Raw genomic sequence first — 23,873 nt, 5'->3', positions numbered from 1 at the left:
CTTCTGCTCCGTTCCTTATGGGCTGTGCAACTCTAGAAGAAAGCGGCTGATCGGGGAGGTGCTGACACAGAAATAGAGCTGGCAGCCATGGCCCTTCCCACCCCGTATAGGTCAGAGGTGTGCCTGGGACACTGCACCTGGTGGAGGACAGGCGGCCCTGTTCAGAGCTGCTGGGGCTGCTAAGGACAGGGTCTGTGCGGGAGCAGTGGTGGGCAAAGGATGGCGATGTGACAGCCCCATGCCCAGGGCACTTGGTGGCTCCCAGAGACAGAAGCACGGCTGGGGCAGTTCCATATCCCCATATGCAGCACAGCCCTGCAGTTGATGCATTTGGATACGGGCTGCTGGGCTGCCAGGCGCGCTGCGAGGTGGCTGCTGGCTCCTGGCTGCATCCCCGGGTGCTGGATTGCTCCAGCCCCTCACTTGCCTGTCCTGCTCTGTGTGTTAGAAGGGAGGCAATTGGGAACTGGTTGCCCATTGTTGCTAAATGCTGGGTTGGAAGCAGTACATCAGTGCAGAGGGCGTTGGGCAGCCACCAGGTAGCGACCACTCCTGGTCACTGCGCTCAGCCCAATGACCCAGACACAAGGGGCCACATATCCTGTTACTGAACCCTTCAGCCATCTCGTCACACATCTATAATTACATGGGACATGCACGGTGATGTCTCGTGCTTTCTAGCTTTATGAGTGTGTTTTGGGAATTTTTCTCACTTAGTGTTACGGCCGGTATGTTTTTGTACCACACATCATGGGCTAACGTGCTTTTTTTCCTTTACAGTTTGCAGTGTTGATGTGGGTGTTCACTTATGTTGGTGCCTTGTTCAATGGTCTGACATTACTGATACTGGGTGAGTGTTTCAAGTTGTGTTAAATAGCTGGCATGACAGAATAACCCTGAAAAAGCACTGAGGTCTGCCTGGTATTCCGAGGCTGTTCCTGGGTTCTTGAGAGTGTATCGAAATGATGCAGTTGTGTGTCCTTCTTCTAGGGCACTGATAACACTGCAGAGGGATAATTGTGAACTGTGCTGCTGAATTTGCTGATTTTTCAGACTTTGTATCATTCAGAAGCATGGTCCCTTGTGCTTATCTGTCCGGGTTAGCTTTTCTTTAGCATGGTTGCTATACTGTAACTTACTGGTGGAGGCGCAGGAGCAGATCTGGTCCCCTCCCACTCAAGATAGTTTGATTCTGGTAGTCCAGAGCAGCTGTCAGAAGCAAACTGGGGTCTGAAGAATGTGTATAACCCAGTGCAGAAGTGAGCTGTGATCAGATGCACCATGCCATTAATGAGACTTGAAGAGCAGCCCAACTCCTTAGTAGACAGTTGAAATTACTGACCAATGATTTTTGTATGTAGCTTAGCTATTGCTTTTTCCTGTAGCTTTTTGAAAGAAGGGTCAAGGTGAACACTAGCCTCCATTAAACAGAGCACTGTTCTTTTGTCAGTATTTATACCAGTGATCTTTTCTTTTCCAGCTTTGATTTCGCTCTTCAGTGTTCCTGTTATTTATGAGAGACATCAGGTGAGTTTTTAATAGGATTCATTAAGCACTCTGTGAGATTAGCTCTGTTGAAACAAAACCAGGAAGGAATAAAACCAATTTTTTTTATCCTTCTAAACTCTGAAGCCTTTGAAGCACAGGCCTTTAACCAGGAGCCAGTGCCAGAGAACAGAGTTTGCTGTGAAGTCCAAACTGTGTGTGCTTCCCCCCCTCCTGTTTGGTGGAACTTAAGAGGGCTGCCCCAGCAAACAGTTACGAAACGGTCCTGGTTAACCTGGAGGCCTTCTTGTCCTCTCATTTGTATTTGGTCAGGATGACAGCAGCATTAGGCAGGGGGTGTTGCTCTTGATGTGAGTTCTGAAGAAACCACTTTGGAGCTAATAATATTCAGGATTTGTGTCCCAAATCCCCATGGAATTTGTAGTTCCGACAAAAACCGGTGATGGGAGATGCTTCTGATACTTCTCCTGTTGACAGACTGATGTTACATGAAGGAGGTAAGAAGAACCCAAAGCAAAATGCATATGGTGAAATAATAGCAGAGCTGGAGCAGGGAGTATCTACAGGAGGAGGGGGGAAGCCAATGCTGGCTTAGCAGTTCCTTCTCCTCTTTCAAAAACAACCCCGCTCAGAGAGGCCAGCCTGCAATTTGGGAAAGGAGGAAGAGAAGCGCTGAGAAGATGGCAGAGCCTCTTGGGCTCCTCTCTGAGCTCCCAGATGAGCCTAGAAACGAGCCAACGAGCTCTGCAGCAAAAGGAAATCCTGTAGCACTGAGGAAACCTGATGGACAAGTGGTGTGGCTTAACCCCAGCTCCTCAATCCTCTTGAGCTGAAGGCTGCTCCCTGAGGGCGTAAGCTCTTTAGAAGGCCCGGCCCACCAAAGCAGCTTTCCTTCTCTGGGTGCCCCAGGGGTGACTGCTCCTCACCTCCTCCTGGGTGGTGCACTCTGTCAGAGCTGCCTCAAGAAGAGGCGTGAGTGAAAAAGGCCTGTGTTTAAAAATGCAATCTCCTGCTGATGCTCAGCTTAGCAGTGGGCTCCAGTGAGCATCTTTTACCTGGACAAACTGCTGCCTTTTGATCAGCAGTCACAGGGTGGAGGGTTTTGCGCTGGAAGGTGACTGAGAGGGAGCTGGGCTTGGGCTGCATCAGCCCGGGGAATAACCAGTGCTGAGCTCCTTCCTTCTGTCAGCAGTTGATCCTGTGAGGCACATCCTGGTGCCCTGCTGTAATGCTGCCATCCAGCAGTTGATCTGTAACATCTCCCATCTTTCCTTTTAGGCCCAGATCGACCATTATTTGGGACTAGTGAACAAGAATGTCAAGGATGCGATGGCAAAGTGAGTATTTGTTGTTTGTTTCACTTCCTGTATAAATAATGTGCACAGCAACCCCACACTACATGCCCCATACTGCAAGTTGTGGGAGGAGAAAGTCTTTTGGTTAGATAGAGTGGTTGTGAAGTCTGTTCCCCTCTTGCTGTTGCCGTTAAGTTCATCCAGTTTGATTTCTAATGGAAATGTATAGATTGAAGCTACCAGTAGAACCACAGACCCTCAGCATTTGCAGCTGTGGGGCGCATGAGGAGGAATTTAGCAGTTGTACCAGTTTCTGAGGGTAGTGGTTGGTTTGCTGTGCTAATGACCTCCACATCCCTAAGAATACCTTTCTACCTCCTCTATTTTGCTTTCTCCAATGCCATTCTTTTTCCTCTCCCATTCCTTTTGCAGGATCCAAGCAAAGATCCCTGGGCTGAAGCGCAAAACCGAGTAAAAAGCCCGAAGCAACTTATGGATAGGAAGTTCAGCTTTTAAGGGGGAAAATACTCATTTGGATTTACATGGGGAGGGTCAGGGTATAGCGAAACCCTTGACATTGCAGTGCAATTTCACAGATCTTTATTTTTTAGCAACGCAGTGTTTGAGGAAAAATAACTGTTTTGACTGCCATGTGTTTCATCATCCTAAGTATTGTAAGCTGCTATGTATGGATTTAAAACTAATCATCTTTCTTTATCCTGTGTGCAGCACTGGCTAATACAAAAGATTTGAGAAAGCTGTACATTTTGCTTATCAGAGGTAGGCGCTGCTGCGTTCCAGAAGAGGTAGTGCAGGTGGAGCAGAGGAGAACACTTCCCAGTTTGTGCACTGTGTATGGTCTGTGTAGATTGATGCAGATTTTCTAAAATGAGATGTTTTAGAAGAATATACCATTTTAGCAAGTTTTGAAGAATCTTGCCTTTTGGTATGAGTATAGCTGTATTGTGATTTTATTGTTTTATCAATTGCCAATATATATATATATATATATGTGTTTCACAAAGCTTAGATCTTTCAGCTGCTCCACAGTGCTTCGTACGTCAGAGAACTGACTGATTCTGGACTAGCTCCATAGCACACAAGCTTGAGAAACTAAAACGTCTCTGTAAACACTAGCATCTGTTTAAAAGAAGCAAAAAAAGAGCAACGAACAAAGGAACCTCCACGTAAATTGAAATTACAGCATACACTTGGCTGCGCAAACGTACAGTAGTTAATTTTGAGCAAATAATTCTACAGTCTCTCAAACTCTGAACATGTGTGGACTGAATATCTCATGCTGCAAATGTTGTTTGGGAACTTCAAACCTTGTTATGCAAGAAATGGTCAATGAAAATATAAACACTTGCAGTTTAAGCTGTATTGAACTAAGTCTGTGGAATGCATTGTGAAATGTAAAACAAAAAACCAACAAAAAATCAACAAAAAAGCAAAAAAAAAAAAACAAAAACAAAAAAAAAAACCCCAAACAAAAAAAACCCAAGTATCAATAAAGCTTATAGACTTAAAATAATACCGGCATTTTGCTTTCTTGAGGTAAGTTTAATATATTTGTGTTTATTTTAAGTTCCTCGTGCTTAAACATGCATTGTACATGGTGGTAGAAATAGTTTGTCAGATTTCGAGCAGTGTGAGTAGGTGGAGTTTTCATGGTACCTTTTCTTTCCGTCTGTGCAGCGTGAAGCAGTTTGCTCAGCCCCAGCTGTGGTGGCTCACAGAGCAGCAGGAGGCCCTGCATTGCCACCCCCAGTCGCTCCTCAGCTGTCACTGAACCTTAGGGAGGTGAGATGGGAGTCTGCTAAAAGAGTTTCAGGGTCCTTGGCTGCTTGTTCTGAGGGGAACTGTCAAGCAAGTCAGTCCAGTATTTTTTCAGATGTTTGGTTTGTTTTCGGCGTCTGAGTCAGAGAGCTGGACATTGAAAACTGGTATCCAAATTTATTAGAGACACAGATGTTACATGAATGGCATTTTGACCATTGAAAAATAAATTCATGCACTAATGTATTAATTTACAGTATAATACATCCTCACTTCTGAACATTTACAGATAAAGCCAAACGATATAAACATAGAAATTTGCAAGTGCTTTCCTGACAGCTGCTATTGCTGTAAGGTAGTGGTAGCATTGCTGTCGATAGCTCCTGCTGCTGCACAGCTGCTTTTGGTCAGGATACAATCAGTGCGAAAGGCAAACATGACAACATAGGCCAAGAAGGTGCTCACTGACATCACCACCCAACGGGATTACACCATGTGATCCAAAAGGATTCCTTAAAAAACAAAACAAAAACTGCATAGGGACTCTTACTGTGTATCTGACAAACTGATCTTCTGTATAGTAATATAAGGCATTAATAAATTCAGTTTTAAAAAAAGCTGATTCTTTGAGGTTGCTGAAGCACTTTTGTGTGTTAAATATACATAGATCTGCTCCTTGAATGGGACAGGGGTTTATTTCAGTGGTCAGCACTACAATATTCTGGGTCCAACTGCTGCTATCAGAGCTTGGTGTGGGAGTGTGAAGTGGCACAGCAGGACAGTTCCACAGCTCAGCATTTCGTTGAGCTGAACTGGGACTAAAGCACTATTTAACATCACTTAAAGTCAGAACGTTCTCTTTTGGCCTTGAATTCTTTAGATTAAAAAACAATCCTGAAAGAACAAAGTCATTCCCATGTCACAAAATTGCCTGGGTTGAAAAGGACCACAATACTCATCTAGTTTTAACCCCCAGCTACGTGCAGGGCTGCCAACCAGCAGACCAAGCTGCCCCAAGCCACATCCAGCCTGGCTTTCAATGCCTCCAGGGCTGGGGCATCCACATCCTTCTTGAATAACCTCCTTGAATGTCCATTATCTCCATTATCATTTCACAGTGCCCAGATTTTCTGTTCCTTTTCAAAGTTTCACTTGAAAAAGTTGTTGAACTTAATTACTTACTTTTCTTTCTCCAATTTCATTGTCCCTTGGTTTCTGGTCTTGCAGAAATGTTCATTAACAGTTGTTGAACAGTTCTGCTTGTCCTTTGTGAGCATCTGCTCCTGGTCTCCGCTTCCACGTGGAAGCACCTCTCATTTCCTTGCAGCAGCTGCTGCCCTCCTGCCTGTGGTCACAGCTCAGGCTGCTGCAGAGGGTGCATGAAAAGCAATGACAGGAAGAGGAATTCAAACTGAGCGCAGACGATGCTTTTCTCAAGGGCAGGAACACTTCTTGGGTACCTGAATGATGTGTTTTCTGAGACCAGGCAGCATGGGGCTGGCTGCCTGCTGAAGGGCCCAGGCCAGCAGTGTTCCCAGGGTCAGGAGATCCCTTTGGCAGAGTGGGGAGCACTGATTCCTGGTGGCTTTCAGAATACTTTCACAGATTTGATGGTCACTGCCTGGGCCAGCATTTAATTAAACATGAAGTACATTTTCCTGCAACCAGAGAGACTACAGGAACACTCAAGGAATAACTTCCTCATTACTTGTGTTTAAAACCTTCCTTTTTGCCCCCTTCTGGCTCTGCTTTAGGTTAAGCTTCAAGTTCTAGCTGCAGCCAACCTCCCAGCATGAACTAATTGTGAACAGCATGGCAGGAAATGTTTGGCCTTACAGCTTGTGTAGGTTCCTGCTCACAGAAACATTCTGGAATTTGTTTTTTAAAGGTATGAAAAACCAAAGCAGTACTCAGGGATAACGTAAGTACACCTCTGGAAGGGGTGTGAGTGGTTAGCCCTCCTCTGTGTGGAAGTTTAGCACCATATGTTGAAAGCAGACTGGAGGGAGGCAAGATCGGAGGCCATACTACGAGAAATATTGTTCAAAGGCACTTAATGGATAGAAAAATTTGCCAAGGAAACATATTTAAAAAAAAAAAAAAAGGATTTTAAGAGCTATACTTCACTTCTTTGATTACAGACAGCTGCAGTGTGAGCCCAGTGTCCTCATTAGCAGCCTGTGCTTCTACTGAGTGCACTGAGATTGAGTTTGAAGCAGGTGTGGTGAAAACATTTGTGAATGTTCGAGCCATGAATTTTGAAATTACACCAATTAAAGGGCCCAGCATTTTTCTCTGCATCCTCCCTTCTCCCACACGGTTTGAATAATACAGTATTAGGCAGTTACCTGTTCACTTTGGCCCACCCCGCTTACAAAACTTCCCTTCCAAACCTCAGCTCCCTGCTCTGGGATGTTGGTATTTGAGACACAAGAGCACATTCATGCTCACTACAGTCACAAGAAATCTGGAAAGATGAAATCCTCCAGCAGCATCAGGCAGCAGTCACAGCAGCTGAAGGGGGAGAGGCATCCGTGGCTGTCCGGTCCTGAGCCAGCGCTTGGGGTGGCAGCAACACAGCAGGAGCTGTCAGAGACATCGCCACACGAACACACTGCAAAGAAATTAATTGGTAGCTCATCACTTGATTGATACCACTGACTGATATTTTTTGAAGTCACCTCCAGCATCTTTTCTGTAAGAGAGAGTGGTGGACTAAGTGCACACTGAAGCACGCGCCTCCAGGTGAGGCAGAGGTGAGCCCAGCAGAACAGAAACACTGCAGTGCCTTCCCCAGCAGCACCAGGGCTTTGTCTTCATGCACATGCATTCATGGACACATGGACGGACAAAGATGCAGACAGATGGACAGACAGGTGCACACAGACACACTCGGACCGACAGACACATCCATGTGTGCACACCTGCAGACACAGACACGTGGACGGGCACACTAACAGAGCCACGTGTGTACACACAAATGCACAGAGACGGGCACATCGAGACCCACAATGTGTGCAGACATGGATGGACAGACACAGACACACTAAGCCACACACTGCCAGGCATCTATGCACCACAGACATGCATTCTCACACAGCAGCACGCACAAAGCTACCAGAGCCACACACATCCTTCACACATGGCACGTGCACACTCCCACAGCCACACACAAAGCCAGAGCCCAATGCAGAGCCACGTGTGCACACAAAGCCCTCAGGAGCCCTACGCAGCCACAGCCATGCACTGCTGCACGCATCCACACACAGCTACAACCACAGCTACACTGCAGTGAGCACAGCCACACATCCCTACACATACAGCTGCACACCCAGAGCCACACACTGCTGTTGCACAGCTGCACAAAACAACACTATGACAGACACCTACCCCTCCTCCCTGCGCACACACACACTTCCTGAATTTTTTCCCCTCTTTAAATTCAGACCCCTTTTGGGCAGGCTCCTCTGTTTGAATGGTTTTCTAAGTCTGCTGTGCTGTTTCTTCTGCTGGAATTCCTGTCCTGCCCTTTGCTGGGTGGGAACCCTGCAGTTATTTTGGTGTGACTGACATCCCCACCAGCTGTCTTTGATCTCAGTGCTCTTCAGACCCACACGGGGCTCCGTGCCAGCAGCAGGGGCTCCTTCAGCCACCTCCAGTCCTCCAGCAGCTCCCAGCTCCGTATTGGCATCAGGCAAGCTCTGCTTGAGCCAGCTGTTCCAGGAAGACAGCGAGCCAGGGAGTGCGGTGCAGGCGCTGGGTGCTGAAGGCAAAGCACCAGACTGCAAGGTACTGCAAGGAGCTTTATCCAACAGCTGGCTCCATGCCAAGCAGAGGAATAAATCAGCCAAAATCAAGCATTAAATAGAGCACTGCAAAACTAAGAAAAGCAAACCTCAGATTTCAGCAGGCAGCAATGAATGCAGCCTGAGCCCAGAAGGGCAGTGCATGCACTGCTGCAGATTTGGCGTGCAAAGGTGCACAGTGAATTTTCTAATTCTTCATCATGAAAATAAATCAAAATAAATAATACCTGCAGTCATCTCCTCCTGTGCTGATCACATACTTGTCATCATGAGAAAAGCGTATGTTGGTAACGTGCGCAGAATGCCCAAAATACCGCTTGTGTTTGGCCTGGTGGAAAAAGAAAAAAAGTTCAGGATTTCATTACTCCATCTTAGTGCTGAAGAGCAACAATGCTGACTTGTGAGCATTCCCTTCGAGCCCCCACTATCCAAACTCAGCACCTGCTTCCGAGCACTGCACCTCCCCCAGTGCCGGAAGGCAGCAATGCCCCCCAGCAGCCAGCAGCAGCCTGCAGCTGACCCACTGCACCACGCTCTCCTTAAAGCCACGTGCTAAGGAATGTGAACATGGGGAAAGTAAGCTGCTTAGAGTGAAGGAAAACAAAACCTCCACTTACAAATTTTTCTGTGCATGGGAAATCAAACAGCTTCACCAGACCAAAGTCATCCCCTGTGACTATATTCAGGCCAGCATGGGTCACACATGCACAATTGACATCTGCCTTATCTGCATTTCGTGGCCAAATTCCAATGACTTCATCTCCAAGAATGCTGTTCCAAAAGGAAGTTAAAAAAAGAATGTTAGACCATAATACTTTCTTGTTGCTGCAGAGCATCCTGATAGAAAACTGTTCCTTACAAGCAAGCCTTCTCCCACTAAACCACTGCACAGAGCAGTGCTCCCACAATGGAGCCCATCACAGCAATGCACCTGTGTTGTGTGACTCCAAAACCAGCTCTAACCACACATCCTGAGGTTTATCTCCTGTGAAACTACTCCCCTCATTCTGCAGCAGCAGCTTGTGTAGCTCTGGCCTTGCCTGTCCTTGTGAGCCCGTACCTCACAGAGCTTTTTACAATGATGTTCTCTTACCCTAAGGTTGTGGAATGAATGAATGCTCCTTTGGAGCTGAGCATTTCTCAGAGGAGCTGTCTTCCCCTTAGTTGAGGTTCTGTGCAGTTATTGCTGTTTTACCCACAAACTGATGCCTCTGCCCCATTCCCACAATCTGTCCAAAGAGTCCTTAGAAATGAGAAATTCAGGGCAGATTTTTCAGCTTGCTCCATGGCAGAGCAGTAAGAGTGGGAGGATTCTCACTTACCTTATCCTAAAGCCTGCCTGTACCATCCCTCTGTTTGCTGCCAGATGGGCTCCTGGCCTGTTCCACTTTCTACAGTAAGAGCACAGCCACGGATTTGTAAAGGTGTGGGGAGGGCCCTATATAAATGCACGTCAGCAGATATGTTCTAACGGTACCCACAACCCCCTTCTATACAATCAGCTCATGTTTCCACACCTCCTATGCTGCTGGTGTTCACTGTGGGTTAAGGTAGCAACCTATCCTAGCGTGCCAATAAAAGTAAAGCTGTAACAGCATAGAAATCTGGAACAAATGGCAACAATCAGCACGGATATCTGACAGCATTAATGACACTACGCAGAGCATGACACCAACCAGAGTGTTGAAAAACATGTGTTAGAGGTCTCTGTGGAAGTGGAGTGTGTACCCCTCTCTTATAGGCTTGCCAAACCCTGGGATATTCTATGTGTATGGTGTACACAATTCGACCTTGTGCACTGTATTGTATTCTCCACTGTACTTGTCCCCAGTCAGGCAGAACTTTTTAGTTTCTAGTGTTTGCTTTTGTTCTGCTTTGTTTTTTTACCTTGTCCACGTGGCCCATGTGATCTTTTCTATCGTGGCAGTATCTGTTATTTGCTTTCCTAGTGGCACCTCATGGACTTGACGCTTATAGGCACCGGTTGATACCTGAATGCAGGAAAGGAAAAGCTATAAACTTCACTGTAAATGCAGTGATTTCTTCTGTAAAGAACTGCAGTGGTAACAGCAGTAATAGTAATATCAGGAAATAAACATCTAGGATGCATTTTTCTTTTTAGTTTGCTGTAATTCTTGATATGTGATATAAAGGAATAACAGTGACAGGGCGATAAGTGAATCAAGTGTTTCAGTGCGTATGGATGGCTTTCCTTTCAGCTGTATACTCTCTAGTTTACCTCAACCCAATGTTACTAGATCAGGAAAGTTTAAGAAGGAAGCAACTCACACATAAATTCAGCTTGCCATCTTGCCATTATGCCTGATAACCAGTCACAGGAAACAGAAACAAGACTGCCCACACACGACATACCTGAATGTACCTGCTGTCAGCAGAAAAATCCATCTGGATGACAAAACTTGCAATATCTTTGCAGTAGCCTATTCGGTTTAGGGTTGTACCTTGAGTGAGATCATAGAAATCTACAGTATGCTCTTGGGAACCCACAGCCAAAAACCTGTTATCTGGGCTGATCCTAGACAACAAGATACAGAATGAGGATATAATTTACTGTTTCTGTGCAAGATTTGCTTTTGCTTCCCATGATAACACAAAAGGGCAAATCAATTTTACTGGAAAACAAGACAAACCTTGTATCAATAGGGAAATTCAGTCCAAATCAAATTTGGTGCTTCATAGGCAGATGACATCATATATTGTTAACTGAGGTTAACATTGCACTTGTATTAGAGTGCACAGTATGATATGAAGAACAACATTAATCCTCTGTGAGAAAGGAACAGGATTTGCAATTTTACAATGCATTATTATATTCATTCCCAGAATCGTAACTCCACAGTGTACAAATTACTGGTAGATAGAGATGAATTAATCACAATAAATAAATGAATGAACTTGGCCCTGTGGGACTATTTCCAGAGGAAGGGCTGTGTCCTTGCAGAGCTCAGGCCTGTTGGACATACCTAATATCCTGAATTGCAGACTTCCTGTCTCGCTTCTTGCCCCACACCTTAAGGCTGTTAACCAGTAAGATCACAAACTCTCCGTTCTTCATGCCGATGGCGACCATCTCTCCATCAGGACTGTAGGCAGCACATCTTGCTGGGTGACCCAGGTTGACTTTGTTCAGGAGTTTCTGCGTGAACAAAAGCGATGGCAACAAACCTCCCTGTGGAAAAGCCTCCGAGCAAATGGAAAGCTTCCAAACACGGAGTACGAAAGCCGCTCATTAAAAACAAGTTCTGTAGAGTTTCCTCTAAATAGAAATCTGAAATTTCACATGAAAATCACACCCACCAGACATATGTTGCAAAACAGGCTTCAAATGGAGGTGCAATTAAAATGGGTGTTCCACGTTTGCAGCTATCTTGCTGCAGGAGAACTTCAACTTTGAATCGCAAAGCATGTTACTTACCAAAGAAGGAAATGGATTTTTTTAATCCCATTGCCTTCAGAGGGCTATTCTACAATTTCTGAGCAATATTTTCTATTATTTTACCATTTGCTATACGGAAACATAGCAAAACACTTTTGCCATTTCAATTATCTGGGTGTACTAATAATGCTAACAATTTCTGACATTAGAAATGAGCCTACTATCTCAGGTAACTAGTTTTTGAAAAAATTTATGTAGTTTGGCATAACCAGAAGTCCTTGTTATTTTTAATATTCTTGTTGGTTAATGCAGTTTGACGTCGGAAAAAAAAATACTGCTGATCTACATATATGCCATCTCATCTATTGTAAAGAAAGGCTCTGAAAGTGTTGGAGTCATGCTCGCCAGTGAGGCAAGCTTATTGGAAGGATCTGCATATTAGCCATGGATCTGTGTCAGCACAGAAGTAAAATGCTTTCTTACTGCACCAGTCTGCAGTTCTAGGTCAAATCTCTGCTTTTTACAACGTTATATCAGAAATAACACAAAACAAAAGGCACTCCATTAACACAAACTCATGCAGCTGCATCTCATTGCAAGTAGCTTGCCTTTGGGAAGAGCAGCATGGTACTTCACCAATGCCTTGCTTCTTCACATGGCCACACAGCAGGAAATGCTACGCACCAGAACAACAAACACAACTGTTGTTTTACTTGGCTGCTCAAAGGTGCACACAGGGCTGGAGCAGTGCATGTTGTGCAGTTGGAAAAATGCATGGCTGTATCAAATTATCACTTTTCATTGCATTATTTTCAGTTGAGCAATACTCACTTTGTCACATAGGTCCCAGATTCTTGCCGTCCCATCATTGCTGGCAGAGATAAATAAGTCTTTTGAGGGGTGCGTCGCTAAGCCCCAGATCTCCCCTTCCATGTGACAGTCAATTAATAAGTTTGAAGCAGCATTTTTTTCTCCTACTTCAAGGATTTCTCCGTCTTTTGTTCCCACTAAAATTTTCCCCTGTTTGTATTAAAAAATAACTAAATAAATAAATCGGATAACATAACGCACAGTAAGATATCCAAGTGTTATAGAAATATCTGTGATAACCCATCCTAATTTATAGTGGTCGTCCATGCAGAATCTTAGGAACAGGAGATAAACCACTGATAGATTCACGCCTGGAGATCTGATATCGTATGCTGGTGCTACTATTGAGTGGTGGCAGTGGACCTCCCTCTTGCCATTTGCATTCAGATCCAAGTGTTTACATACAGGCTGGGACAGCATGATTCTCATACCGCTGAGGTGACTTAATGCCACTTCTGGACAATAACATAAACGTCAAACAAGGTGTTATCAGTTAGACCAGTGTGGTGCACACCTACGTTAGCTGGACTGCCACGGTCTGAACCGCAGGAGCCTTTCCAGCAAAGCCCTGGTTCAGAACAGTCCCCTCCTTTGTGTCTCCTGTCCAGTCTTCACCAACAGCAGCACGCAGCAACGCATGCCACGCAGTGAAGCCTGCCACGTTGGCTCTCTCACCTTCCCTCTGCAGACGGAGCGCACGCACTCGATGAGCTGTCCTGTCTCGAGCTGAAAGGCTCTGCACCGTTTCATCTCCTGGTCCCACAGCTTTACGGCCCCTCCTTCCTTAGTGCTGGAAAGCAGAACGTTGTGTTACACAGATGTCTCCTGCATGGGCTACCAGAGATCCCACACATCAATCTGCATCACTTCTTACTAAGGACACCTCACTACACTATAGGGTAATGTAAAGCAAGTAACAAAAAGGTGGCAGATAACACAACCATTCCGTATGTCTTGTATTGATGAATTAAAAATGATGTGAGAAAGAAGAAAGCTGTGTGCTTTAGGAAGAGTATAATATGTCTTACGGTCTCTCCTTGCCTCCTGTAACAATAAGTCCATCTCGAAGGGTGGTGTACATTGTAAACACCGGTCCTGTGTGAGCTTTTGCCACAAGTCTGACCAGAAAATGGTCCTTCCAGACATAGACGTCTCCATTTATGGCACCAGTAAACGTAAGGTTATTCTGCAACAGATAGGAACAATCTCTGATGTGATTAATATCTCAGCATCTTTGTACAGCTTGAATTAAAATTATTTAGGTACTGCATTTCCTGAGAAAATCAACCATGCAATGACCACAGGAATTAAAATCACACACACTGAGAATAATGTGTTTAATCACTGTGCTATGATGGTGTCTCTTTAAGGTACCATAATTAACATAGACCAGAGTGTAGGGCACATTCACTTCATGCATTTCACCTTGGAATTTCCAGTGCACGTGCTGCTTTTGCCATGCATGTACTGTCATATCTCCTGCTGCATACACAAACAGCAGGTTATCACTACTGAATTTCAGGTGACATTTCTTTCTTGAGTACGTGCCCATGGAAATCCCACTGTCTTCAAGATACTGAAAATAAAGGCTTTAAGACTAAGTGCAGAACTGGCTCAATCTTGTACCTAATTGAAGCACCATGGCAATTGCACAACTGAATGGGAAACAGTAGTGAGCATTCTGCATGGAAAATGTGCTTCTGGAGCGTGCTGTTAAATGGAAAGACTTGCTGCAGGTGAAAAGGCACAACTGCAATCCCACTGGATTCTGTAGCAACAGTATGTGCCTTTTAAACATCTTGAATGATCCCTAAGTGACTGTAAAGGGGAAAACTGGCTTAGCTGTATTGAAAAATACAGAAAAATTCCGCGTAAATGAAAAGCATCTCATCTCCTCTTTGGCAGGAAGAAGGAAAAGTGTTCCCAGTTGCCATGTCCTGATAGCATAAAACTAAATACAGCATCACCTTCAAGTTCACTGATAGATACAAGGGAAAAAATGTTAGAGAACCCTTTGCTAAGGGCTCACAGGGAAGTTTCACGTCCTGCAATAAACAGGAGAAGAATCTAGTGATGAAACTGGTGGAAAGAATTTGCCAAATGAATTTGCTACTGTTAGAGACAAAAATGTAGTGTAGCTGCATGCCAGCATGACCTGCTGCCTTTGGCATTAGATGGACCTGGATGAGAAAAGCCCATGGATGGACAAAGGAGCAGAGGGAACGTACTCAGCCCCTCCTCTGTTCAGGATAACTTACTCATGCTTCTGTGACATGCATTCTTATTGCCAGTGGGATTCAGTGACACATACTTAAGGAAGAAAACAACATCCTGAACAAATGACGTGTGCTAACGGAGTGGAGTTCATCTGCTGGTTTTGAATGTTCTCCTCACAGCACGTTAGTTTTATCATGTTAAAAAGCAAAAGTTGATCTGTGTGTTGAACAGATTGTTTTCCTCCACTATGAAGTCTAAAGCACAGTGCTATGGCTCCTCAGTAAACATACAGGAAAATCCTATGAACTGTCAACATGAGCTGAATCACACGTCATACCCAACACTGTCAGTGGAAAAAGAGGTTACACAATTACAGTATCAATTACACTGTAATTAACAAAAAAATATTCACTGACAGAGAAACCCAGCCCAATTTAGAAAAATTAAATGAGGATCTAAAGATGCACAAGTCTCACGTTAGAGGTTCAACTATTCCACAAAATCTCCACGTTCTTGCACCATTCACAGTGTGCTGGATCTCTCAGTAAAAACGTGTTATAAAATTAACTTGAGTAATTGCAAGTAACTTGAACTCACTGCTCCGAAGGCAACAGAAAGCATGGTTTGCATTTTGGCATCTTCCATGGAACCAATGACTCCTTTCTTACACAGCAAAGCACTGCCAGCCAATGTCCAGAACTTCATGTGTTTTACCCCCACAGACACAAACTGAGTGTCCGAGTCTGGGCGGAACTCTACAACAAATATCCTCTCCAGGTGTCCTCCCCTGCTAGCAACTTTAGCCCCTGTTTTAATTAGGAAAGCATAAAAATACAGTTAGATCTACCTGCCAAATTAAGCCCTGGGTTGATTTTATAAAACAAAATTACTTGGTATTAGGTTGGAAAACTCTGTCCCAGATGCCGAAAGCTAAGCATATCCCAACATTATTTAAAGCAGCAACCATTTTAATTCATGCAGCCTGCTAGGTCCCTGGGTGTTCCACTACAGCTGACAGTTTGAGGATATTAATAGCACGATTTGTCTCCCAGGTACTGAAGTACCATCAAAACACTGAGTGTCATCAACAAGTTGCATTACGCAAAAGATGAGCAGTGCCTCCTCTTAATGAACTTTTAAACACAGCAGGACTGCTGCATTTCCTGAACCAACTGCTCTGAGCAGGGATGTCAGATACTCTCTACGCATCTTTTGGACGTAACTGCAATCAGGGTGATGCAATGCCTGCTTCTGCAGTGGAGGAGGCAGGAGACAGGCACTGAGCACAGGTGTGTGCAGAGAAAACTGAAAATCTGGGGACGTTTTGAAGTAAAGCAGGAAAATATCTAGAGAACTGAGACACTCTTGCCTCAATTCCCAATTGTGACAACCATTGTCTGGAAATGACTTCTTAAAGGCCTAAGCACTGCATACAATTTCAAATCCGAGCATTTTCAGCATAGTAAGAAAACACTTCCCTCAATTTCAGGGAATTATATGCTGAATGTAATCTCCTTATTTCTGTTTACAAGAGAAATTTAAGCTTATTTTCTTATCGATATTTTCTTGCGCTTTGTTTTCTTCCTGCAACTGATTCTGAGACTGCAGGGAGCCATTTCACTCAGAGTGAGAACATAAACCTATGCCAGTGACTTGAAAGGAAAAGCAAATAACTGCACAGATCTGCCAGACTGAAGGAATGCGTGCTTTCCAGTTACCTTCCTGCCACCTCCACACGGTGATGGTGTGCTCTGGATCGACTCCTACTGAAACCAGAAGTTTGCCCGTTGCACTGAAGTTAACGTAGTTGACTCCTTTGGTGTGGAAGCAACGTAGCATTGAAATTGTTTGCTTACTCATAGCATCCCATACGTGAATTGTGGGAGTCGTACCTACACGGAAAAAGATGTATTAAAAGAAAATTAATTCAGCATCTCGAAAGCTTCAGTGCAAAATATGCATTTTTCAAGAACATTGAACCTAAACAGACACTTAAGTTTGGTTGTTTTTTTTGTTTTAAGATTAAAAGTACTCAAAAAAATCATGTCTTGAAAAAAAAAAACCAAAAACAAACCAGGGAAATTATTGCATTTCATGGAAGAAGACAAATGCCAAAAGAACAACGCAACATTTATGAAGAACCTCATGCAAAAGAAATTATCTGTGGATGCTCCACTTGTATCCGCGGTTGACACAGATACAATGAGGTAACAGGAAACTTTTACATAACTCTGCTGACTAGAATTCACAAACGAATCAGCCTTACCTGAAAATTCTGTCATATCACCTGCATTGTGAGAGCAATGGCAAATGAGGAAGCACCAAGGGAAAACAATAAGTGAAGTAAGTCATGTTTCTAATGCTGAAGTGCCAGCATCAGCACCAGAAGTAAAAAAAAAAAAAAAAAAAGATAAAAAAATTAAAAGTTTGAAAATGGATATGGATTAAATCAACAAAACAAATAAGCAGGAATATTGTTGAACTTAATTTTGAGTATATTGTCTTTTATACACAAATATTGCAACAATATTTAGTAATTCTCAGTTTTAAAAATGGTATTTAAAAGAAATGGTAAAGACATGCAGTTTTTAAAGATTACTAAATTTAAAACTAATATGAATCTACAATGATCCAGAATCAATCCAAAATCAGAAACACTGATTTCATGGGCTCCTATGATGGAATTAAAAGACAGGCTCAATGTCACCTGCTTTGGGTCACAGAAATCAGTATTCTGGACCAGGGCTCTGACTGTATGAATACATTCTCTTTTTCATTCAACATTCCAATTGAAAAGACAACGCTCCGTACAGGCAGCAGAGATGGTTTGCCAAGGCCTTCACCTACTGCCACTTTCCAGCTTTGTTATAAAGTTATATATTACAGAAGTCACTGCTTTCAGACTGAAATGAATGAGAATGACTCTGTTATTCATGACATTGATTTTTCCAGCATTACCCTGGTATAAGTGAAAAGCAACACATCCCTCCGTAAGCCTGGGACAAACAGTCCTGATGTTCCCTACAGCTTTTACTTCTCCAAAAGGCATTGGTGACTGATCTCTAGAGGTCCCTTCCAGCCCCTACAATTCTGAACTCCGTAATTTCATGGGACTCTTCATGTAAATAACATATCAATACATCATACATGGTCTCAGGATCAGCCTTACATGCCTCGTAACTTCTGCTGAGGTTCCACTCTAACCCTTTCCTTTTTTGTATTAGTTTTGAATTTCTGCAAGGGAAATGGTCATTATTCTATTTTCACAGCTAAGTGCTTTATGGCTAAACAGTGCTTTGGATACTGGAAAGAAAGAGGAAATCCTGTAAGCTTATAATTACATATGAGTGAGAAGATTTAGTGCTGTTCAAAAACGCTTGTTTTCTGAAATATCCTTGCAGTACAATTAACTCTAAAATCCAATGACACAATCAGAGATGAAACTGCTGTAGATAGACTGAAATGACAGAAATAATTAAGCTTCAGGATTTTCTCAAGATCAAAAAAAGAAAAAAAAAAAGTGACAGTGGTAAATCCCAGTAAAAATTCTATGTAGATAAGCCCAAAATAAATCAGTGCCCCTGACAATTTCTGAGTAAGACATTGGTACATGGAGTCACCTACCGATCTGGCTGGTAGCCACAATGTTTTTGTACTTTGGGTGCTGATTCACAGTTAAGCAGAGAATGTCATCAGTATGCTCCAGGTAGAAGCTCTGACTTCCTAATAAAATTCAAACGTGGTTTTATTCACAACAGTCTCAAAGAAAGAACCACAACTGAAGCAAAGAATATTTAATCAGCTTGTTGGTACGCTCATGCTGGGCTCTAGGGGATGCGTGGGGGAGAGCAATAAGTATGCCAAGAGCTGCTTTGCTTTCACTTCCAGGCACCATTTCCAAACAAGCTGTGAGTAACCACTAATGCATATACACGAAGCAGGATTGGTCAACTAGCTACCAGGACTTAGCCCAGGAATCATCCTCTAATCATCTGTAACCACCACAAGAAAAAAGCAGGACTGCCAAATGCACAGACCAGCTCTCTCACTTAATCAAAGGAGTCAACAGGAAACAAAGCAGAAAGCTAAACCCTGGGAAGTTTCTGCTCTGCACCATCTTCCCAGGGGGAAGGCCAGGAAGAGCAGCTGGGGCAGCGTTCCCAGCTCCACGGGCCAGAGGCTGTGCAGGGCAAGGAGTCCCCTGAAGTCAGCAGATGTGACACCATCTATCTCTGCCTCTCCTTGGCAGCAGAGCTGAGTGAAGTGCTGTCACTATTTGGTGCCACAGAGGACCAAGAGGGAATAATAAACTGCCATTAATTCCTGGCTTGTTTCTTAAGCTATGTGGAGAGCTACAACTCGGGGCAGAATAAGTTGGCAGGTCTTTGTCACTACCCAAAAAAGCACAGAATATTTCTACTCCTTCTGAAGAGCAATTTGCTCACATCGTATTGCATAGAAATGGATCCTTCCCTGGAGCACGATTTTGCTAAAATAACCTAAAATGGAACAATTACTGCTCCTAAAACCGTGAGGAGTGCTCGACATTTCATGTCCCATGCAACCTGAGAAACCATCCCTATGCCTTCAGTGTGGAGTTTAGAAAGGCACAGCTGCAGAAATAGAACAGCTTAGTATTACGCTTCCTAACAGAATCTCATACCTACTAAAATGAGTCGGGAGGCTTAACAGGATGACCTTAATAAGAGGACTTGACAGTCTGCTAAAATAGCCCTCTAAATTTCTTTGCATTATTTCAGAAGATACAAAACACGAAGGAGTTGCAGGAATGTTACAATAGCGTGACTTTCTTACAGGAATGTTTCACTTCCACAGTAATTTTTAATCTCAAAGTACTGCTGCAAGTTGAATTACCAGTAGAAAGATTTTGCACTATGCCTGCTGCAGCTGTGTGGAAAATAATATCAGCACCATCATTTAGGTAATGAAGGTTGTTGCGACAGTCAAATCCTCTGTATCCAAAAACGTGGTCTAAAGCCAGCTCCTAGTCAAGCAAAACAGGAAAAAAGAACAAGAGTGAAATAAAGAACAAAGAAAGAGGTTAAAGAGTTTGAATCGTGCATGTGAAGACCTCAGGTAATTATTACACAAGACACAAACATCTTGTCCAAGCAACAGGATAATTAAACAATAATTAATCAGTTGTCCCTCTTTCTTTACTTTTCTGTATTTACTGAGGCATGACTTTCTCATGGACTACATACAAAGCTGCCATCGGTCAAGTAAGGCAACACATTTGCATTATTATTTCTTTAATAATTCAACCAGACCTGAAAATAGTATTTAATTACCATTTGAAATACATGCAACTTTAAAAGAGGTCCAATTTATGAATCTGCCCGTTACATTTTAATATCTACACTGAGCAGCTATTTGCAAATACATTTACTTCTACTTTAGGAGTCTTCAAAAGTCATTCTCATAAACAGTCACATTTTAATACAACAAATTCTGACACCAAGGTCCTTATAAGAGGCAATGCCAGGCTACAAGCAACTTCATTATTAAAACATTAATTGAAGGCGTCTTGGACATTTCATCTTACAAAGAGCAACTGTCAAAGAGATTTCCTCTAGAAAAACAGTGATGGGTAATGGACTGCTGTTAAAGTTGCTGTTCTAGCCCAGAAGACAGAGTTAACGCATCTGTCTCTAACATAATTCCACCTTGCTTTGAACAATTTGACTAATAGTGACAGACCAAGCAATTGTTGCAAATGGTCCACATCGTCCACAGAATATTCATTTCTCAGCACATTTCCAAATAGGTGGGGAGGAGAGGGGGCCTACAGTGTGAGGAAAGGGTATGTTCCAAAATAAGTTAGCAAATCTCATCATCCAAAAGCATGCGTGTAATGGTGCATGTGCAAAATGCAATTTCTGAATATATTTTCACTGGGGTTACCTAGTGGGTTCTGCTGCAGTTAAACATACATCTCAGCTGTAAGTGTTCTTCAAATCCAGAGACAAATTTTGGATTTGGAGAGATCTGATATTGCAGGTCAGCCATATCCGAATCTGAAGTCCCTTCTGCCACAGGTTGTTGGCTATCATGTCTTCTGGTGTTTGCTAGGAGCGCTGAGAGCACACTGTAGAAATTTCTTCCCCTTCTCTTTTACTTATACACAACTTCAGCTACCCTCATAACAGGGAAGAGTTTAACCCAGCACACATTACTTCTAAAGCAAATGAAAAGAAAAATACAACTAAGTCTGACCTCAACCAGTTTCCTTTTTTTGTTGACGTTGTTCTTCTGCAGTTTTTCAGGCTGAGGAGCAGCTCTGCTAACTGGTGGCCTGAAAGAAACGCGTTTAAAAGAGAAGCCAATCAATATGTTTGAAAGCAAAACCACAGCATATGTTTTAAGTACAGAAAGTGGCCAATTGCAACTATGTGTGTTTGATACCAAGCTTTTAGCATTTTATAACACACATAGTAATCATATGCATTTTGATAGGAAGAGCAGAAACAGCACTCATGTTCATTTCGGGGAGGAGTGGCAGAACAGACCACCTGAAAATGACTGTTTAAATTCTAATGATTTAAATCCTTTGGAAAATCCCTGAGTACTGGCTGACACTACATTGTTGCTTTCAGGAATGATCTAAAAGACTTTCTACAGCTGGCAGCTGACCTTTCCCCAGCCTTGCTTCTGAGAAATCCTATCACAAAACCTTGACTTGGAAGTATTAAAATCATTTCAAAATCACATTAAAGATAAAAGTATTACATTTTAGTCTGTGTAAGTCATTTACTGTATGAATCTGAGGAAGGCTAAGGGCAGCAAAGCATTTTACACAACTACAGTTGCTGAAAGTAACTAAAAAGACAAATGGGAAACATGGGCTGAAAAAAAATTACTTGTGTAAATGGTCTTTTTGAAGACAGAGAACATTTACTTCTATGAGATGCTCTAACTGCAAGTCCAGAGGCTACAGTGAACATACATATGACTAAAGGGAGGCAGCAAAGGGGATATTCATCTTGATCCTTCCAAGAAAAAAGAAGAGGCACAAACCTAAGAGGAGCAGAGTGTGTTGGACCCATAGAAGTTCATACCTAACACAGGGTTCACTCAGGATGACTGTTAGGTTCATTTGGGCACAATGACTATCCCTTTCAGGTAACAGGAATTAAGGAGAGCTAAATTCTAACCCTATTGGCAACAGCACAGACCCAAAACATCGCAGTGGATTACCAGCAAAATCACCCCAAGAAATTTGGCCTTCATCACGTTTGATCAGCTTTTAGCTAGAATATGGGCCTGGTGAGAAGAAGGTCAGGGTAGAAGAGGTGACAGCAAAAGAATCAAAACTGATGTTATGGTTAAATGCTTCTCCAAAACATCACTCAATGGCTGCTGTTATTCACACAAAAACAGTTCATGCCATTAAACACTAACAGCAGATTCTGGGGGCAGGGTTAAAACTGGCCTGAATTTATTTAAGCTCGAATCTGGAAAACATTTTCATAGCTTAAGATTTCAAAAACGAATGAAATTGATATAAAATTTATATGCTGAAAAAATTAGATTGGTTTGTTCTTTTACTGCGACTCTCACTAATTCCTGTTTTGCAAAAATGACTGCAGAGGAATGAAATCCCTTTTGCTTAATGAGAGCTGATTTATCTGGAATTGCACTTTTATGAAAGCTCTTAAAGACAGCAGTAGATGAAACACATAGCCAGAACACACTGCTACACGGCTTATTTTGCAGGAATAAGCAGCATGAAAAGCTGGGCTCTAAAAAAGACAGAGCAGACTGAAAATAAACAAACCAACTCACTTCTCAAGCAAACAAACAAACTCATTAATACTGGAAAAGTACATTAGATCTTGTGATGTTGAAAGAGTGAAAGAGTTACCTTGATCCCCTTGTAAGCAGCAAATAAAGCCAAGTAAGAAACTTAATACAGTTTAGGCATATTTCTGACCACTTTACTCATGCACAAGCATTTTTAGAGTTGATCAGTCATTCCCTCGTGGCACAAAACATGCTATTCAAGCATGCCAGCAAAAACTAAAACAGAAATTAAAGAGTGCACCAGTCTACAAATTCATGAATACCATACCCTGGCATTACTGGCCATATTCTTAACTCAAGATCCTACAGAACAGGGGGGAAAAAGGAAGCTACATCACTGCTTCTTGCTCACTTTATACTGAAGCAGAATGTGATTCCATGAGTTTCTCTATTTTCAGGTACCTGACAGGGATGGAAACTGCTAGAAACTCAGCAGCCTCATAAGCACTGTTAAGTTTCACACAATGGATGCTTGTTTTCTCTCCTAGCTCAACTTGCAATTTAGCCTAATAATTGTTCATTGGGAGGCCAACTTATGTACAGGACAGCTTGTACTTGCTGTTCACAGGGAAACAAGTACCTTTATTCTCTCTGAGTGGTCGATCAAGTTGTTACGTAACCATCGGTGGTAATTGGATTCAATAGCAGTGCAATCACCATAGAAAAGGGATGGAGGAAGCTACTGCAAAACTCAATTGTCTTACCAAATAAAAACATTATGTGATGCTAGAAAAGCAGACACCACTTCAACCCAGATTTACTAAGGCCTTTGAATCAGGCCTTATGAAAAGAATCAATCGTTTTCTTGTATGCTTCCTGCTCTTTTTTCTGTTTTAGTGTAATTTTCAGATGGATCACTTCTACATTTCTTTACCTGGGCATATCTTCTAGAGTTTATGACAACAGCAAGCCAAAATTTTTCATGAAAGCAGAGAACACTACCACTATGACATGACAGATAATCACTAGATAGTAAACATGAGATTTAATTTGGAAACATACACATACGCACATGTACTTGAATATATAACTGTTCACAGTACACACAAACACAAACGTTGTGTGCATTCATATATACATATATATGTATGTATATATACACACGCATTCGTTGCCTTATAATCACCTCAATGAAAGAAATGTGAAGCAGCACCAATTTGATTTTCATTTGTAACAAAT

General features: G+C 42.8%; 2 protein-coding genes across 7 annotated transcripts in view; one reads left to right on the top strand and one right to left on the bottom strand.

Moving 5' to 3' along the window:
• Positions 1-4,178, top strand: part of RTN4 (reticulon 4) — a 38,100-nt gene extending 33,922 nt beyond the window's left edge. For all 4 annotated transcript variants that reach the window (XM_042811493.1, XM_042811484.1, XM_042811476.1 and 1 more), the window contains 4 exons: positions 781-850; positions 1,481-1,527; positions 2,785-2,843; positions 3,234-4,178. In XM_042811493.1, coding sequence (XP_042667427.1) covers positions 781-850; positions 1,481-1,527; positions 2,785-2,843; positions 3,234-3,276 — 219 coding nt within the window. In that variant the 3' untranslated portion in view covers positions 3,277-4,178. The remainder of the gene's footprint in view (positions 1-780; positions 851-1,480; positions 1,528-2,784; positions 2,844-3,233) is intronic.
• A 564-nt stretch (positions 4,179-4,742) lies between these two features.
• Positions 4,743-23,873, bottom strand: part of EML6 (EMAP like 6) — a 108,812-nt gene continuing 89,681 nt past the window's right edge. For 2 of the 3 annotated variants that reach the window (XM_042811443.1, XM_042811452.1), the window contains 14 exons: positions 21,108-21,186; positions 19,746-19,875; positions 18,495-18,593; positions 16,589-16,762; positions 15,468-15,676; positions 13,682-13,839; positions 13,329-13,443; positions 12,615-12,803; positions 11,371-11,543; positions 10,760-10,922; positions 10,274-10,377; positions 9,004-9,157; positions 8,614-8,714; positions 4,743-7,194 (listed from right to left, as the gene is read on the bottom strand). In XM_042811443.1, the coding sequence (XP_042667377.1) occupies positions 7,170-7,194; positions 8,614-8,714; positions 9,004-9,157; positions 10,274-10,377; positions 10,760-10,922; positions 11,371-11,543; positions 12,615-12,803; positions 13,329-13,443; positions 13,682-13,839; positions 15,468-15,676; positions 16,589-16,762; positions 18,495-18,593; positions 19,746-19,875; positions 21,108-21,186 (1,873 nt within the window). In that variant the 3' untranslated portion in view covers positions 4,743-7,169. Of the gene's footprint in view, positions 7,195-8,613; positions 8,715-9,003; positions 9,158-10,273; positions 10,378-10,759; positions 10,923-11,370; positions 11,544-12,614; positions 12,804-13,328; positions 13,444-13,681; positions 13,840-15,467; positions 15,677-16,588; positions 16,763-17,137; positions 17,233-18,494; positions 18,594-19,745; positions 19,876-21,107; positions 21,187-23,873 lie in introns of those variants that run through there. The other variant, XM_042811460.1, reaches the window with a different exon arrangement.

Source organism: Centrocercus urophasianus, unplaced genomic scaffold (genome assembly GCF_019232065.1).
Source record: "Centrocercus urophasianus isolate 14NV4802_14NV808 unplaced genomic scaffold, USGS_Curo_1.0 seq_10, whole genome shotgun sequence".
NCBI classification, from domain to species: domain Eukaryota; kingdom Metazoa; phylum Chordata; class Aves; order Galliformes; family Phasianidae; genus Centrocercus; species Centrocercus urophasianus.
This window is presented reverse-complemented; position numbering and strand designations above follow the sequence as displayed.